Raw genomic sequence first — 18010 nt, 5'->3', positions numbered from 1 at the left:
ATTAGGAAACTCCCAGACTGTGATGACAATTCCCCAGTGGAGGAGGTGGAACAGGGGAGCTGTGGCTGCCCCATCCCTGGAAATGTCCAAGGCCAGGTTGGACGGGGCTTGAAGTGACCTGGGACAGTGAGAGGTGTCCCTGCCCATGGCAGGGATGGCACTGGATGAGCTTTGGGGTCCCTCCCAACCCAAACCACTCTGGGATTCCCTGATTCCATGGATGCAGGTGGAGTCTCCATCACACTGCATGGGCCAGGTGAGTGTCACAGTCACAGCACTGCACTAGGTTGTCTCTAAGGCAACACTCCAGCATTGTTAATATGGTTCTATAATTTACATTTGTTTCCTGTCCAATGTAACTAAGGCTGTGCTTGCAAGGTAGTGATTCATACTCATGTTTTCTGTAACAAATTACCCTTATTCATTTTAAGAAAAATATCTTCTTACTTGTTCTTCCTCTCTCAATCCCACCTTGAAATCACTCATCCTTCAGAAATTATTGCTTCTAAATGAGAAAAACATGAATATTCTTCCTTTGCAATTCTCATACATTTCTGAGGTTTGACATTATTTTATTTCACTCTCTACTTTGTTCTTTCTCCTGTGTCAAACACTGGTTTTTCCACTTTAGTCCTTTCTAAGTGTTACTTGGAGAAAAAAAAGGAAGGGACTGTGTTTTTTAATCCCAGTTATTGTGCCAAGAAATGCCAGTATTCTGTGCATAGTGGCCTTATTAATGATGGCATTCAGGCTCCCTAAATAACAGGCACCAGGATTCAGGGTGTGGAAATCTGGTTAGTGCAGCCCACACAAAAATAGCAACTATTTTTTCAGTTTCACACATTTCTTACTGTCACAATGGTCATTAAAACTGAAAGTGTTATTTCTAAATGAACACAAAGATGCCCAGCAAAGCCTTAGGATGAACAGAACGTTCACCATTCACAGCTGTTAATGTGAAATTGGATGGGAGGGTGAGTCAATGTTGCCTGAAACCCCATTGCATAACAGGTAAATTCCAAGCAGGAACAGTGAATTTCCACGTGCAGCTCCCAGGACTGAGTTTTTGCCCACAGACCATGAGAATGTTCTGCTGAATCTCAGTAACTGTGAGCACAGGGAAGCACAAGGACAGAGGAGACCTGCACAGGAAGGAGCTTATCCCAGGATCCTGCCACCAGAGGCAGAGGAGACCACAGCAGCTTGAAAAATGCTCAATATCTGCTCAAAAAGAATGAAAATAATGAAAAATAATGAGTGGTTTTCTGTGCAAGCCTGTTTACAACTTAAGGATTTTATTCCTTCAGCTGGATTTGTGTCACAGAGTTATTCTAGTCTGGTTTCTAAGTCTCCCACAAAGTAGTACAAGGTTTCTTTGTAGTCCCTGCCCTACACCTCTGACTGCACATTGAGGAACAGCAGCTGACATTTGCTGGTGACAGGCAGAACAAAAATATTATGTTTTTTTCATTATATTACACAACATCTCCTGCAGCAGGTGCCAGGCAAACTGCAGGATGTTTATTGTATCCATTACAGCCCCAATATTGAAAATTTCATGTAAAAACCTGTATCAGCATTCATGCTAAGTAAGCTTATAGATTGTGCTGTTAATTCCTGAATGGCAGGCACTTAGAATAATTTAGGAAATTACACTTACTAGTAATTATTTTATTTACCTGCACTGAGGCAGGGCAGGACACATTTCTCAGTTTTATGACATTACATGAATTCAATAACTAATTTTTAAGTTTGAATTGTTGAATCAATGCCCCTCAGAGGAACTCCAGGCAAGCAGATCAATAACTGTAAAATGGTGACTATCCCCTTTGTTCAACTGGCACCTCGTTCTGAGCCTCACCTGCTGTGGAAACATCCAGAGCTTCTCTCACTTCTCCGGGCTCTGAGTCAGCTCCTCATCCCCAAACAAGGCCTTGGTTTGCATTTCAAGGCAGTGGGTTGAATGCACAGCTCTGTCAAACCTGGATTCTCCACCTGGGAGCCACTGTGGCAACCCTTTTCCTCTGGAATAAAGCAGTCCAGAAGGTTTGGGAATGAGCCCATGAAAGCTGGAGACAGTCATTGTCAGCCTGGGATTACCCAGCCTGTGGAAAAGTCCTCTGGAGAACAGACACATCCCAAACTCTGTAAAACACTGACAGTCCCTTCTGCTGATGTCCTGCCTTGTGAAGGGAACATTCCACCTTACTCTCAGCTCTGTTTGTGTTGGTTTTGTGGAAGATACTCAGCTGGTGCCACGACAGAACCACAAAACCTAAAGATGGAATGTTTTTGGTGTTACTCCCACTAAAATGTGCCAACACTTTGTGTTTCTCTTCCTCTATTCCTGAACCAAAACAATGTAATCCTCCTACTCTGATAACAAAACAATATAAACCTCCTACTCTGATAACAAAGCAATAACAATAACACCCGTGGCTGTCTCGACATGAAATATTGTGACTAATCCAACCTTGGCAGCTTTTCCCTTCCTCCAAGGAGCCCTCAGCTTATCTCACCTGCCAGAACTCACCTGCCATAAAACCTTCAAATCTCAGCCTTCCCTCTCCTCTGAGTGCTCACAGAACTCCCAGGGGAGCAGAGGGGTCTGTCTGCAGCCATTTCTCTCTGTGTGGTGCCTTGACCAAAAATAACACGTGCCCATGAAGTTTCTCCCACATGAAAACCTTTGATAGCAGCTCTCCATACACTCCCTGCTCAAAAACGACTCCAGCACAGAGGCAAATAATGCCTGTTCCTACAATAAAACCAGTTCTGGAGACCCTTCCACTCTTCAATACATGAATGGCAGGGAAATCCTGCCAAACACAGTGCACTGAGCTATCACACAGATCTGCAAATAACTGATGGAATGAACTCACCTGAACCCTGTGTCGACTGAACTGGCCTCAAAAACAAGCCCCACAATTGTGTGAGTGCTCCCAGTGCTGACTCAGGGACACAGAGAGGCTTTGTGTGGGCCCTGTGTTGTGCTCATCCATTACCTGGAAAAAGTGCTTTTTCCAACCAGCTTGAATAGGACATAAAGCACTGGAGGAAGATTTAGGCTTACTCCAGCTCTGAGTAGGCTCTTCCTCCAATACCACAGCACATCTGTTATAATGCACTGCTATATTAAATAATTTAATCTGATCAAACAGGTAAATCAATGCCTAGTGCTCTGTCTCTGGTTGTGCACAGTCACTGTTCCGTGAAAGGCAGACACTTGCAATGGGAATCCCCACAGCAATTATACACTGAGAATATTTAACATTTACCATCACGTCTCTCTCATTAACATGATTTGTCTCACCAGCACTTTGCTGAACATCCAGGTACAGCTGCCTGTGACACTTTGTGCCTCTGAACAGGCTCAGGTCGAGGGCTGAGGCAGCCAAGGGTGAAATTAAGTTGATGGAAATGGGGAAGGTTACGTGATGCTGCCAAAATGAGGGGCTGAGACACAGCAGGATCGATTTTCCTTTGCATCCCGTTTTTTCCATGCATACTGCCCTGTTGCACCTTTTACTTCCCACTCTCTGGCACCTTCATTGCATAGATAAATCTGGAGGTATGGATTTTAAGGGACATACCTGCTCACTCTCAAGTTCTTTGGGAAAAGGCTCCTTGAGAGGTGATGGGATCCCTGTGAGGACATAATGGAGAGGGACAAGGAATTGAGAAAGTGAGATTATTCTGGGAGAGGACAGAAAAATAGGGATGAACAGAGGTGCAGGAGGAGAGAAACAACCCTGTGGGGAATATGAGGGCCTAAGAGGGGAAAGGGTCTATTCAGAGGGGCCTGAGAGCCCAAGGGGGTGAAGCTGAGGAGGGAAACTCTGAGGGGTCGGCCCCGAGGGAGCCCCGAGGGAGCGACCCGAGGGAGGGAACGGCAGCGGGACATGAGGGGCTGAGGGCAGGGAGAGACCCCCGTGGTGCTGCAGGGGCTGAGATGAACTGAGCTGAGCCGAGCTGAGCCGAGCCGAGCTGAGCTGAGCTGAGATGAACTGAACTGAGGCACTGGAGCCACCGGTCCGCGGTGAGGGCGAGAGGCGCTGGGGAGCGCTGCGGGAGCGATCCCGGGGCAGGTGAGCCCTGAGGGCAGCGAGGGAGAGATCCCGGGCGGGTGAGGCGCTGAGGGAACAGATTCCAAGGGCTGAGGGGAGAAGGCGCTGAGGGGGCTGTTGGGGCCGGTTGGGGATGAATCGATCCCCCCGGTCCCTGAGAGGCACTGCCGGCCCGTCTGTTCCCGGTCCCGGTCCCGGTCCCTGTACCCGTGAGGCACTGCCCTGTGGCCGGGTCAGTCTTTGCCTGGTCCCGGTCCCTGTACCCGTGAGGCACTGCCCTGTGGCCGGGTCACTCTGTCCCCGGTCCCGGTCCCGGTCCCTGTACCCGTGAGGCACTGCCCTGTGGCCGGGTCAGTCTTTGCCTGGTCCCGGTCCCGGTCCCGGTGAGGCGCTGCCCTGCGGGCGGGGCGGGTCAGTCTGTCCCCGGTCCCAGTCCCCGTGAGGCACTGCCATCTGGGCAGGTCAGTCTCTGCCCGGTCCCGGTCCCGGTCTCTCTGAGGCACTGCCCTGTGGACAGGACGGGTCCGTCTGTCCTCGGTCCTGTCCCCAGTCCCGGTGCCGGTCCCGATGAGGCACTGCCCTCTGGGCAGGGCGAGTCAGTCTTGTCCCGGTGCCGGTGCCCGTGAGGCGCTGCCCTGTGGGTGGGACCGGGGGCGTGTCCCTGTCGCGAGGTGGGGGGGGTGGTGTCCCTATCGGGAGGGAGCGTGTCCCTATCGGGAGGGGGCGTGTCCGTGTCGGGAGGGAGCGTGTCCCTGTCGCGAGGTGGGGGGATGTCCCTATCGGGAGGGAGCGTGTCCCTGTCGCGGGGTGGGGGGGGGTGGTGTCCCTATCGGGAGGGAGCGTGTCCCTGTCGGGAGGGCGCGTGTCCGTGTCGGGAGGGGGCGTGTCCGTGTCGGGAGGGGGCGTGTCCCGGGGGGGCCGTGCATTGTTCCCGCGCGGTGCACGCCGGGCGGCCCCAGCCCCCAAGATGGCGTCGCGCTGTCAGCGGTGTGTGTGAGGCGGGCGGGCCGGGCCGCGGGGCTGCGGGGCGGGCTGGGCTCGGCGGCTCCCGGCGCTCCGCGCACCGCCGCGGTGGCAACGCGCCGCTCCTCGCTGCTGCCCGCCGCGCCCCGGCCGTCCGGCGCCCAGCCCGCTGGGGACGCGCCTGCCCCCGCCCTGCCCCCGCCATGGGCGGGTAGCGGGACCCGCCTCGCCTCGGCCCTGCGGAGCCCGCCCGCCCTCCGCAGCATGGGGTCCCCGGCCGCGGCCTCGGCCGCCGCCGCCACCGACTCGGCGCAGTGGCTGTCGGTGAAGGAGGAGACCATCTTCTTGCACGATGGGCTGATCCGGGTCACCGACCTGGCCGAGCTGCCCAGCGAGATCATTGGGGTGGCCGAGCCCGGCGACACCGAGCTGGAGGTGAGGCGGGGCCCGGGCCCGGGACAAGGCCGGGGGGTGCCCTCGGGAGAGGGCACGGCGGCAGCGAGGCCTCGGGCGGGCAGGACGGGGTGGGGGACCATGACTAGGGCAGGATGGGGGGCCGGGAGGGAGGATGAGGGTCCGAGAGGGAGGACGTGGGGCTCGGAGGGAGGATAGAGCTCCGGGAGGGAGAATTGGGGCCGGGGAGGGAGGACGGAGGACGAGAATGCAGGAAGGGGGATGCGGATGCAGGACGAGCGATCTGGGGTACGGAGCCAGCCGCTGTCGAGGCATTCTGCTTGTTTTAAGCCAATCTAGTTTATTTCAAATGATAATAATAAAAGTGGAGCTGGGCAGGAGGGTGGCAAGGCGCCGATACTAATGGAAGGTGAAGTATCGGTGCCCTCTCCTTGGTTTGGATCCATAAGGTTTGGAATCCCGAGCCGCTCTCGTGTTTTTCAGTGTGGCCTTTGGCCCATTTATTTTTATCGAAGGCTTTGTATCTTTCTGCTGTTCCTTTTAGGCGGTTTGCAGTTAATCAGCCTTACAGTGAGATGCGGGGAGGGTGCTGAGGTGCTGGGTGTTTTCTCCAGCTGTTGGCAGTGTTATTTATCAGAGAGCCGGGAGGGCAGCCTGGATTTTCCTTGCAGCTTTTCCCTTGCCCTGAGTGCCGCCGGTTCTGGCTGCAGGCAGGCGGTGCAGCTGTTTTATCTTCTGGGAGACGCTGAAGGACTGAATGTCACGGATTATGGGCTGCATCTATTTTGTAGGCTGCATTTTTCCTCCCTTCTCCTGTTTCACCCCGCCCTCCTCTCCGGCGCTGTGGCTCCCAATGACACAGGGGCTTTGTCAGAGAGCCGAGCCTGGAGGGGCCGGTGCAGCAGGACCTTGATCTCGCTCACAGGCGTTTTAGGCCCCAAACCCCTCATGGTGAGGCTTCAGCTGCTGTCTGGGATGTTGCTGAGCAGAACCACGAGCCAGGAGGGCAGTTCTGGCAGCGTCATTATTCGTGGGGTGACGTGGAGTTTGGTGGTGTTTGGGAAAACTTCCCACAGCCAAGGGAAGGCCTTTGGTGCTGAAAGGGCATTTTCTGTTCGGTGTGATGGGACTGTGGGAGCTGGGCTGGGAAAAGGATGGGACTGTGGGAGCTGGACTAGGAAAATGATGGGACTGTGGGAGCTGGGCTGGGAAAATGATGGAACTCTGGGAAAATGATGGGACTGAGGGAGCTGGGCTGGGAAAATGATGGGACTCTGGGATCTGGGCTCGGAAAATGATGGGACTGAGGGAGCTGGGCTGGGAAAATGATGGGACTGAGGGAGCTGGGCTGGGAAAATGATGGGACTGAGGGAGCTGGGCTGGGAAAATGATGGGACTGAGGGAGCTGGGCTGGGAAAATGATGGGACTGAGGGAGCTGGGCTGGGAAAATGATGGGACTGAGGGAGCTGGGCTGGGAAAATGATGGGACTGTGGGAGCTGGGCTGGGAAAATGATGGGACTGTGGGAGCTGGGCTGGGAAAATGATGGGACTGTGGGAGCTGGGCTGGGAAAATGATGGGATTCTGGGAGCTGGACTGGGAACATGATGGAATTCTGGAAGCTGGGCTGGGAAAATGATGGGACTGAGGAAGCTGGACTGGGAAAATGATGGGACTGAGGGAGCTGGACTAGGAAAATGATGGAACTCTGGGAAAATGATGGGACTGAGGTAGCTGGGCTGGGAAAATGATGGGACTGTGGGAGCTGGGCTGGGAAAATGATGGGACTGTGGGAGCTGGGTTGGGAAAATGATGGAACTCTGGGAAAATGATGGGACTGTGGGAGCTGGGCTGGAAAATCAGCTGCTCCCATGACATGGGTGTTGGCAAATATCACCTGAACAGGCAAAGAGGGACTTTCAAGGTGGATGATTTATCTCAGTGTGTATAAACATGGAATGATTCTCCCTCGTGATCAAAGTCCACTCTGGCATTTAGTGCAGGAAAATATTTTGATTCCATGACACAGTTATAGGAGCAGCACCATATCTAAAAACTGAGTTTTTCATATTATATGATAATAAAAGAAGATACCCTTTAAAAACCAACCCAAAGCTCATTTTAAGGTCTCCAGCTAGGCCAGAGGTGTGTTCCAGCATGAAACTTGACACGTGGCTTCCCTTGACAAACACTTTGGAGAATTTTTTGTTAGTGTAGGAATGTTGTGAAACTCCAGTTGTTGGGAGAGGTAGGGATGGAGCTGGTGTTGCTGTGCCTTGTTCTGTGTGGTATTTACTGTAACAAGTTTCACCAGGCCAGTGCCATTGACTCACATCATTTTTCCTGTTCCAGAGATTTTTTTCTCCTATTGTGAATGTTTGCAGCACAAAACTTTGAAATAAATAATGAAATCACACTTTTTGCTGTGGTGCTTATTTTGATAAGTACTGATTTTGACTTACTTTGATTTTATTCAAGGCCTTTATTGCCTTCCACTGCTAGAATTGATGCTCACAAGTGACTTACTCTCATATCTTGCAGTAAATTGGTTTATAGTGTTTGGAATTGAGGGAGGAGGGTTTTAAAAGTGAAATTTCAAGTGTTGTAAATCTATTTGGCTGATCATTTTTCTGTGCCTTTTTAAATGTTTTTTTGAATAAAGGGCTACTTTGGAGTGGCTTTGAGGAGCCATTTTGTGGGGATAGGTGCCCACATCTCCCTGGAGTGTGGCCACACCAGCAGCTGCTCCACTCAGGGGCTCATTTGCACTTTTTCTGCTCCTCCTTGCAGTGTAATAAATACCTTTGAAAATGGTCCAACTAGAAATCCCTTGGGATGTGCTGTTGGACAAGGGTAGGAGATGCTGCAGCTGCTGCTTTGATTAGTAAACTTCTTTAATTCACTTCTTGGGCTTCATCAGTGGTGGTCAGAACCCTGAATTTCTGCCATGAAGTGCTTAATTAAAAATGTATAATCTTTAATACTTCAATGGATGTTTTTTTGGGTGGAGATGTATCATTCTGGTCTGTTTTGCTTAAATATCCCTTTGAAGAGCTTATTGGGGAATAATGTCACTCTATTTGGATGTGTTTCCTTTGTCCTTCTGTTCAAAGGTTTTGGCTATTTATAAAAAGAAAAGCAGAGAGAAGATGTTACAGCACTGGTGCTGTGCCAAGAAAGGCCTGTGAAAGACTTATTATTTTGGTGGTTTGACTCCCATACCACTTTTATTTGTATTTTATATATTTCTGTACACCTGTGTATATACATTGAGTGGTAAGTTACAAGAGCATTACCCTTCTCTGTCACCTGAAGGTAACTCATTCTAGGCATGTGTTTAGTTTTAAACAGTGTGGAGGTTTTTGGTTTGTTTTTATTTTTTATGTGATGATGTTTGCCAACTTCTTAGACTGCCTCAGAACATTTACAAAGGATGGGGGCTCTCTTTTGATTTGATGGAATTTTGTAATGATATGTGTGTAACAGCTGCTCCTGGGGTGGGTTTCCTGCTCAACCTCTAGTCAGGAGAGACCTGGATTAGTCAGTGATTACTTGAGCCTTTGGACCCTTCTTTGAAAGCCTTTCATGCAGAGAAATGACTTTCAAAGTGCAAAGTCTTCTGCTTTTTGGAGACAACGTGTGACAGAGCTGGAGATGTTGCCATGACATTGTGACCCAGTGCCCACCCAGGAGATGGTTTGGAGGAGGCAGAGCTGTTCCATCCTGTGGGAACTGCAGGAACGGCCTGGAGGGGTGTCAGGGCAGGGTTAGGGTGGATTTTAGAGAAAGATTTTTCCCCAGAGGGTGGTGGGCACTGCCCAGGGCACTGAGGCTGCCAGAGCTCCAGGAGTGTTTGGATGGTGCTCTGGGGCACAGGATGTGACTCTGGGGATGTTCCTGTGCCGGGCTGAGGGTTGGACTGGGTGACCCTTGTGTGGGTCCCTTCCAGATCAGCATGTTCTGTGATCCTGTGACTTGCAGAATCTTCCCAACCAAACACCTTTCGTGGGCACAGTAACCTGGGAGTGGGGCCAGGGTTTGTCTGAAGGTGGAGAGGGCTCTTCAGCCAGAGATGTGTCATGTGCCAGCACAGGATCGTGGGTTGGGCTGGGTTGGAAGGGACCTTAAACTCATCCAGTGCCACCCCTGCCATGGGCAGGGACACCTTCCACTATCCCGGGTTGCTCCAGCCTGGCCTTGGACACTCCCAGGGATGGGGCAGCCACAGCTTCTCTGCCCAACCTGTGCCTGTCCACCCTTACAGGGAACATTTTTTCCCAATATCCAATCTAAACCTACTCTCTGTCAGTGTGACACTGGCAGGTGTTGCTCTGCACTGAAAACAGGTGTCTTTAATCAAGTGTAAGCTTAAAAAAATAATAAAAACTAAAATAAAAATGAGAAAGTGGTGGCCTTTCCTCTTGCCCCCAGTGCAGCCTGGGCAGGCCCTCCCTGGAGAAGGTGAAGAACTGGAGTCCAGAGCTGTTCCAGCAGCCTGTGCCAGTCTGGGAGTGATGTGTGTTTGCCACAAAATCATTGAGACCCAAAGGCTTCTGCTAAAATTGAAGGTTTCACCCATTTTCCTCCCAGACTGGAGAAAACACTTTGTCACTTTTCCCTGTTTGCTGAGGGAGAGAGCAGCTCTCTGGAATGATCTGGGTCAGTGCTTCCCAAACCTTCTATGTACAACTTCACCTCTGTCAGGGTGAACATCCCACAACTGAGCCCTTCCCGAGGGGGTGACCCCTCTCGGGGTGGTGACCAGTGCCTGGGAACTGCTGGGCCAGGTGTGTGCCAGGCTTGGGACACCCTCCTGCTGCCCTGGGCATCCCTTCCCTTCAGAGAGCCCTCAGCATTCCCTTCCAGGGCTGTGGGTTTGCTCACCCTGTGCCATGTGGGCCTCTGTGCCCCTTGGCTTTGTATTTCCGAGGTCACGTTTAGTTCTTGCAGCAAAACATTAGAAAACTTGCAAAGGATGATTTTGCAAATGTGTTTCCCAAATAGGGATCTTGTTGTTGGTTGCAGCTGATTAATTCAGTGATGTGAACGCTCAGATTTTTAAATTGCAAAGATTTTTCTTTACCTGTTGCAGATATTTTCATTTGCTACTTGAGTAAGAGCCAAAGAAATATTTTAATGGGCAAATAAAGAAACAACCCTGTGCTTTATGGCATTTTTGTGTTTCCAGCTTGCTTGTGCTCTGTAATCCATCTCAGATATGAAGGTTATTTGGGAAATTCGTGCAGTTGCAAAAATTATTTAGTATAAAATTGTAAGAGATAGATGTGTCTTAGTGCCATTTCTGAGCAATTAGGTTTGTAATTCTTTCACAAGGGAAAACAGTTCCTGCTTTTAGCTGAGTTGTTAAAAAGCTGTGCTGCTCCTTACAGGAACCAGCAGAGGGTTTGCACAAGGTGATGTGGTTAAAATTCCTTGGAGCAGAAAGAATTGGAACAACCTTGAAACTTGTAGTTTTTAACTGCAGCACTAAAGCAGGATGGGAGGAGCAGCAGCTGCTGAGAACCTGTCACATCTCAGTATCCAAAACATCAGGGCAAAAATGTTCCCACAGATTTGCACATTTTACATGTGGTGTAGCAAGAAAAAAAACTGTGGAGGGTTAGAAAAATGTTTTAAAAGAACTCAAGGTGGTGTTTGCACTGAGGCAGTTTTTGCCTGGGTATCCCAGGAAGTGCCACGAGCAGGAATTGCTGTTCCCAAGCAGAGCAATGTGGAATGTGGGACAGGGAGTGTGGACAGTGGGGTTTGTGGAGCAGTGGGAGCTTGGCTGTGTCTCAATCCTCAGGGTGCCTTTGAAACTGCCACTTGTGCTGTTTCTCTTACAGAATAATCCATACTTTGTAAATTCAGTCTTTTTTACATTGTTTTATTGGTATTTTTGGAGCTAAAAGTACCCAGAAAACAAGTGGTGCTGCTTGTAAATCTGTGCAAGGGGAATGACCTTATACCTGTAATGGGGTGTTAAAAGTGGTGTAGTAGTTGTATTTTTTCATGCTGCTGTTACAGATCCTTTGCGATTTTGGGGTTGTTTCTGCTGTTCTGTCTGGTTTGTTCCTCTTGGGAGATGGGAATGGTACTTGGTTAGTGCTCAGGGGGGTATTGGGGATGTCACTGATCCTGTAAATGCACCACCATCTTCATCTCTGTGACATTCAGCCAACTCAATGCTGGGGAGATTTAAAGGCTTCCCTTTCCAATATGTAACTTTAGGCAAAGATACACCTTCCCTGCTCAGAATTCCCCTTTATAGCAGAATTAAACACCCCTCAGGCACTAAACTGGCACCAGGGAGGGCACAAGGGGCAGGAATTTTAGCCAGAGGAAGGAGCTGCCTTTTAGTGGCAGCTCACATTTAAATTTACTTAATAGGGTCATAAAACCTCAGGCTAAAACTCGGGTAGATTAGTGTGTGTTAATTGTGGTAGTCACTGTCAGCAGAGGACCAGGACACCCTGCTGAGGGTGTGTCAGAACTGGGGAAAATGCCATTTACTGGGAAGAGGTGCCTGGTTAAGGTCATGTGGATGCAACAGGGCCAAAATTGGACACAACAGGAATGGTGACATCCTCCCCTAATTCACCTGAAATTAGACACCTTTTGTGTTTCCCAGTGTTGAAGAAGATGTCAGTAACCAGTTAGTGATTGCACCTTGGAGCCATCACTTTCCAATTAAAATATTTATTCAAATTGATTAAAAGGGTTAAATAAGGAAATAATATGAGAGGATAAGATATTGCAGAATTAAAATTAAATTTCTTACTAACAGAGCTTCTTGTTATATGTAACTAGATCCTTGAGTAACTTGTTTTGTGGCAAAACTGTTACTTGCTTTTGTTACTTGCTTTTCATCCTCTTGGATTGTGTTTAAGGCCTGGTAGTCACAAGTGGCTGGAGCTGATGGGTCAGTGAGTGGCTCAGGTTCCTGTGCTGGGCTGTGTCTGCCCTCGAGATCTCCCCCTGCACAGGATGATACTGAGGCTCTGACAAAGGGGTGCTGGAAATCAGCCCCACTCAGAGCTCAGGTGTAAATCCTGAGGCCCCAGGAAGGCAGGAGAAAAGGGAATTTTACCTCTGGCACAGGTAGGAACAGTTATTTGTTCAGTGAGGTGTCTCAGAGTCCTGGGTCTCTCTGTATCTTCAGGGAGGTGAATCTGCCCTTGTAACAAAGAGAATGCTCAGATCATCTGGATAGGAGGGGGATAAACTAATTTAGGGAGGAAGGATTAAATTTGGGATCTAAAACTGGAGATTGGCCAAAGTGGAGCATTTACAGCCTGCAGAAACCCTCCTTGGTGGTGCAGGAGGTGTGGGCTCCAGGCTCTGCCCCTCGGGGCATTCCTGGTGGATCCAGCTGGGGACACCTTTCTATTTCACCCTCACACAAGCTGTTGTAGCACAGATTTTCTCTTCCCTTCCTTCACCTGTGTCTTTTATCAGCACGGGGAGTTGTGTTGCCCATTTCAGAATTGTGAATGGATGTGGTGGGGATTTTCTTGCATTTTATTTTAACTTGCTTTAACTTCCAGTAGTGTCAAGATAACAAGCTTTGCCTGGAGATAGGAGCAAACTGCAGTCAGTGTGCTGAGGAGCCCTTGGGAGGGGCTGGGATTCCTCTGGGAAGTCTTTAGTCCGTGCAGAGGGAAGCAGTTAAACATCTGGCATGGCCCAAGGGAAGCTCTGTCACAGAGCTGGGGTACGAACGGGTTGGTTGGCTCACCAGGGAGAGCACCAGGGATGCTGGATGTGTGTCCAGACCCTGAAAGCTCCCAAGGTGTTTGCCAGAGCCTCCCTGGCAACATTTGGTCTGGAAGCTCCTCTTTGGAGGCAACTCAAAGTACTGGCCTGGGAAAATGTCTTTTGAGGAAAACAGACTTGAAGGTAAATTTCTGAATTATCCTGTGTAGTAGATGATCTCACCCTTCTTCCAATATTATTCACAGAATCACAGAATAGATTGGATTGGAACAGACCTCAGAGATCATCAAGCCCAACCCTTGGTCCAACTCCAGTCCCTTTACCAGATCATGGCACTCAGTGCCACGGCCAGTCTCAGTTTAAAAACCTCCAGGGATGGGGAATTGACCCCCTCTCTGGGCAGCCCATTCTAATATCCTGTTATTTTCTGGAAGCACAAATGCCAACTTAGACCTTCAGATGATGTTGGATAATTATTTTCCCACTGTTTCCATAAGCTGGGTATGAAAACCAGATGCTGTAACGGTGTTATCAAAAGTCAGTCAGTCCCACTTTGGAATGGGCTTGTCAAATGTGTTGAAGCTGATAGACTTCCTGTATCATTTACCCAAATTAGTGCTTATTCCCTTCATGAAAGACCAAAGCAAAACACTCTTTACAATTCCAGACAGACCATACTGTGCTTATAAAGCAAATTGTGAACTGTGAGATCAGTGCGAAAATAAAACTTCAGCAGGAAAAGGCTTCCCATCAGCAAATCTGCACATATTTGACACTGACTTGTCTTGATTTATACAAGACAGACTGAGATACAGAGCCAGACCAAAGTCAAGGGAAATTCACCTTCCTGTGAAGCTGTGGGACTTGAGGAGCAAGGTGTGGAACACCAGGCATATCCCACCTTCTGTGGTTATTACCATGGCCAAAGCCCATGTTTTCTTCAGCATTTAATTCTCAAAATGGAAGCATTAATTCTCTTTTTCCTCAGTTTCTGCAGCTTGTTGTCACTTAGTTGAAAACCCATCTAGTTTAGCTCAAGAAAATCAAAAGCAAACTGTTCTAGAAAGTGATTCCATCTGTAACAGGAAACAATTAAACTTATTTTAGAGGCAGCAGAACACACAACTGAACATGAGGTGGTTACTTTAAATGTATAATATGTGGGTTAGGAATTAATATTCTTAGTCTCTATGAGAAATTAATTAAAAGAGGTTCATTAGTTTTAAGAAGCCCAATACAACGTCTATTAAAGTGTAATTATGATGTGAATTCCTTTAAAGTGAACTTTCCGTGACTCCAGTGGTGAGTGTCCTCCTGCAAAGCTGTTCCATTGACTTTGGGGTGGAAGTGGCAGCTGTGATTTGTCCTGAAGCGTTTTAATGAGCCCTTCAAAAGGCTGCAATTAGATACAAACATTTAGTTCACGTTCCGTGTCACTGCTGCCTGCAATTAAAAACCCACAGAGCAGACAGCCCTGTGTGCCATTCCCCACTGCAGCTCTTTGTCTCACACTCCCCTGCCCGTATAGAACATGTATTTGTTTATTAATTGAGTTGGGAAGGACAGTTTTGCAGCACAAAAATACCGAAGAGGAAGCGTTTTGGGGGTGGGTGGGATGAGGCCTTGTGACACATGGACACTGGAGCCAGGGGATGACAAAATGCCTTTCCTTGAGGCTGCCACAGCTTCAGTGACTTTGCTGCTCCCCACTGTTGTTTGCTGGAGGGAGAAAGGTTGTCTGCAAATTATTTAAAATTCCGAGTTTCCCAGTACCAGCCTGGGCTCTGACCCATAAATACGTTTTGGTGTCACGGTTTACTTGTTTTCTGTTGTTCCAGCTTTGTCTCCAATTTTATTTAGAAGTGCCAAAAAGGCCTCTTTCTTCTGTCTGAAATGATGAGGAGGAGACTTTTAGGTTTTTAAACTAAGGCAGCAACCAGGAGTATTTTGAGAAAGGTGTAACTAAGTGCAATATGATAAAATTGAGGAGGAAAAAAACAGGGAGGGGAGAGAGTGTAACAGAGCTCTTGGTTAATTGGAGGGAATGGGTTGGTTTGTTGGTTTGTTTGTCTGTTTGAAAAGCTCCAAAACTAGAACATACACGTTCTTATTACACAAGATTGTTGAACTGTTGGTGTTTGTAGAAGGGCTCTAAACCCCTGGGACCCTCCAACCCCCCAGTCTTTTTGAAGTTTTTTTGCAAAATTGCCTCGATTACAAACAAAAAAGGCTCCAGAGGCAGCGAGTGTTTATTTTCCCAGATACAACTCTGTGTGTGTTTTTTGCTGCAATTACATTGTTGTTGTTGTTCTGGCATCACCACTGAAAGTTTGAAAATCCCCGTCAGCAACACCCAAGGCCAGGTTAGATGGTGCTGAGTCAGCAATAGCAGGGTCATAGAATCCCAGAGCAGTTGGGGTGGGGAGAGACCTCTGGAGATCATCCAGTCCAAGCCCAGGCTCAGTGATGGTGCTGAGTCAGCAATAGCAGGGTCATAGAATCCCAGGATAGCGTGGGAAGGGACCTCTGGAGTTTGCCCAGGAAGGGACCTCTGGAATTTGCCCAGGCAGGGTGACCTGAAGCAGGTAACACAGGAACGTGTCCCGGTGGGTTTGGGATGTCTCTGGTGCAGACATCCCTACCTTCCCTGGGCAGTTCCAAGGCTCTGCCACCTCCATGGAAAGAGGCTCTTCCACACATTGAGGTGGAACTTGTGTTTTAGTTTGTGGCCATTGCTCCTGTGGGCAGTGAAATGCCACCCTGACCCCTGATCCTGTCAGGTTTCAGACACTAAGCAGGGACAGGCCTGCTTAGCACTTGGATGGGAGACCTGGGAATACCAACCGGGTGCTGTAGGTTCCAGTCCCAAGGACTTCACTGTCACCATCCAAGCTCGCTCAGCCGTGGCAGATGAACCTGAGGAGTAAAGGGTGGGGCCAGTTCAGCACATGCTGTGCCTCACCTAAACAATCCACTGTGCAGGCTCCAAAGACGCACCCGTGTGGGTGCAGAGCCCTTCCCAAATCCTCATTCGCGAAGCTGAGCCATCATTGCTCCTTGTGCTGTTGCTGGACAAACTCCACTTCCGTGTTCTTTGGATCCAGCATAACCTCATTCATGTCCAGAAATTAAAACAACACAACCAGTCTGTGCAGAGATCTAGAAACCACACACAGCCACAGATAACTTTTTTCCCCTTTAACAGTACTCCTGTAGAATCATAGAATAGAATCACAGAATGGATTGGGTTGGAAAAGACCTCCGAGATCATCAAGTTCAACCCTTGGTCCAACTCCAGTCCCTTTACCAGATCATGGCACTCAGTGCCACGGCCAAGCTCAGTTCAAAAACCTCCAGGGATGGGGAATCCACCCCCTCTCTGGGCAGCCCATTTCAATGCCTGATTCCTCTCTCTGTAAGGAATTTTTTTCTGATCTCCAACTTCAATTTCCCCTGGCAGAGCTTGAGCTGTGCCCCCTTGTCCTATTGCTGAGTGCCTGGGAGAAGAGACCAACCCCCACCTGGCTATAAATTCCTTTCAGTCAGGGGGTGGCCAAGCAAGGCCTGTCACAGGCAGAGTTCTGGAGACATCCACACCCACATCTGCAACTCAGCACTACAGAGGAGCCCAGTCAGTGCCCTCTGAAGGTGCTTCAGTGGCTTGTGTGTCCAACAACCAGGGAAAACAGGACAGAAGGCTGTCCTGAAGGGACCATAGAATCAGCTGGGTTGGAAGAGACTACTGAGATCATCAGTCCAACCCTTGATCCAACCCCACTGTGATCACCAGTCCATGGCACAGAGTGGGGTTGGATCAAGACGTGGTTGGATCAAGTCATGGTGATCACAGTGGGAGTGAATCAAGACGTGGTTGGATTAAGTCGTGATCACAGTGGGGGTGTATCAAGACGTGGTGGATTCTCACTCAGTCCCGCATCCAGTCTCATCTTAGACACCTCCAGGGATGGAGAATCCACCCATTCCAATGCCTGACCACTCTCTCTGTAAAGAATCCCTTTGATACCCAACCTAAATTTCCCCTGGCAGAGCTTGAGCCCGTGCCCCCTTGTCCTGCTGAGTGCCTGGGAGAAGAGACCAACCCCCACCTGTTTAAACTCCACTTCCCCCTTTCCAGATCCTGTCATTTGAGACCAAGAACCCGTCGGAGCTGGCGGAGCGGCTGCGGGCGGTGTGTGGGAACCAGAGCAACGCGTACGCTCGGCTGTTGGAGTACCGGCTGAACGCCCTGCGCGGGCTCTGGAGCGCCCAGCGCCAGCTGGCACTGGAGGAGCAGCACGAGCGCGACGGCGCGGGCGATGAGGAGGCGCTGGCGCTGCTCAAACGGCAGGGCCTGCTCCAGCAACCCGAGCAGGCGCCCTTCACCTCCCGCATGGGGCTGCTGCTTGTCTTCCCCCTCATCCAGTCGCAGAGCAGGACGGACCCTGCGCTGTGCAACATCACGGCGGAGGTGCTGCTGGGCTGCCTGCGGGACTGCCAGCCCCTGAGCCTCACCAAGGAACCCGCCGACTGCCTCAACGGCATCGAGGCGCTGCTCTGCTCCTGGCTGGAGGACACCTCGGGCCAGCACATCCCATACAAGCAGAAGGAAAACGCTGCCGCCGCCCTGGTTGCCTTGGCTTGTGCAAGGTAAGGAGTGACACAGGGAATCGTGACGTCTTTAAGGCTGGAAAAGATCTCTTGAGGTCTTCAAGACCAACCATTAACACAGCACTGCCGTGTTTGCCACCAACCGTATCCCCAAGTGCCACATTCACGTGGGTTTGGAACACTCGTATCCCCAAGTGCCACATCCATGTGGGTTTGGAACACTGGTGTCTCCAGGTGTCACA

The 18010-nt window shown here is 49.9% G+C and overlaps 1 protein-coding gene across 4 annotated transcripts in view; it reads left to right on the top strand.

Moving 5' to 3' along the window:
• The first annotated feature begins 5037 nt into the window (after positions 1-5037).
• The window catches only part of HECTD4 (HECT domain E3 ubiquitin protein ligase 4), a 74270-nt gene continuing 61297 nt past the window's right edge, over positions 5038-18010 (top strand). For all 4 annotated transcript variants that reach the window (XM_071572086.1, XM_071572084.1, XM_071572085.1 and 1 more), the window contains exons 1-2: positions 5038-5465; positions 17296-17807. In XM_071572086.1, the coding sequence (XP_071428187.1) occupies positions 5295-5465; positions 17296-17807 (683 nt within the window). In that variant the 5' untranslated portion in view covers positions 5038-5294. The remainder of the gene's footprint in view (positions 5466-17295; positions 17808-18010) is intronic.

Source organism: Pithys albifrons, chromosome 17 (assembly GCF_047495875.1).
Source record: "Pithys albifrons albifrons isolate INPA30051 chromosome 17, PitAlb_v1, whole genome shotgun sequence".
Classification (NCBI taxonomy): domain Eukaryota; kingdom Metazoa; phylum Chordata; class Aves; order Passeriformes; family Thamnophilidae; genus Pithys; species Pithys albifrons.
Note: the sequence above shows the minus strand (reverse complement) of the source record. Positions and strands in the feature narration are given on the sequence as shown.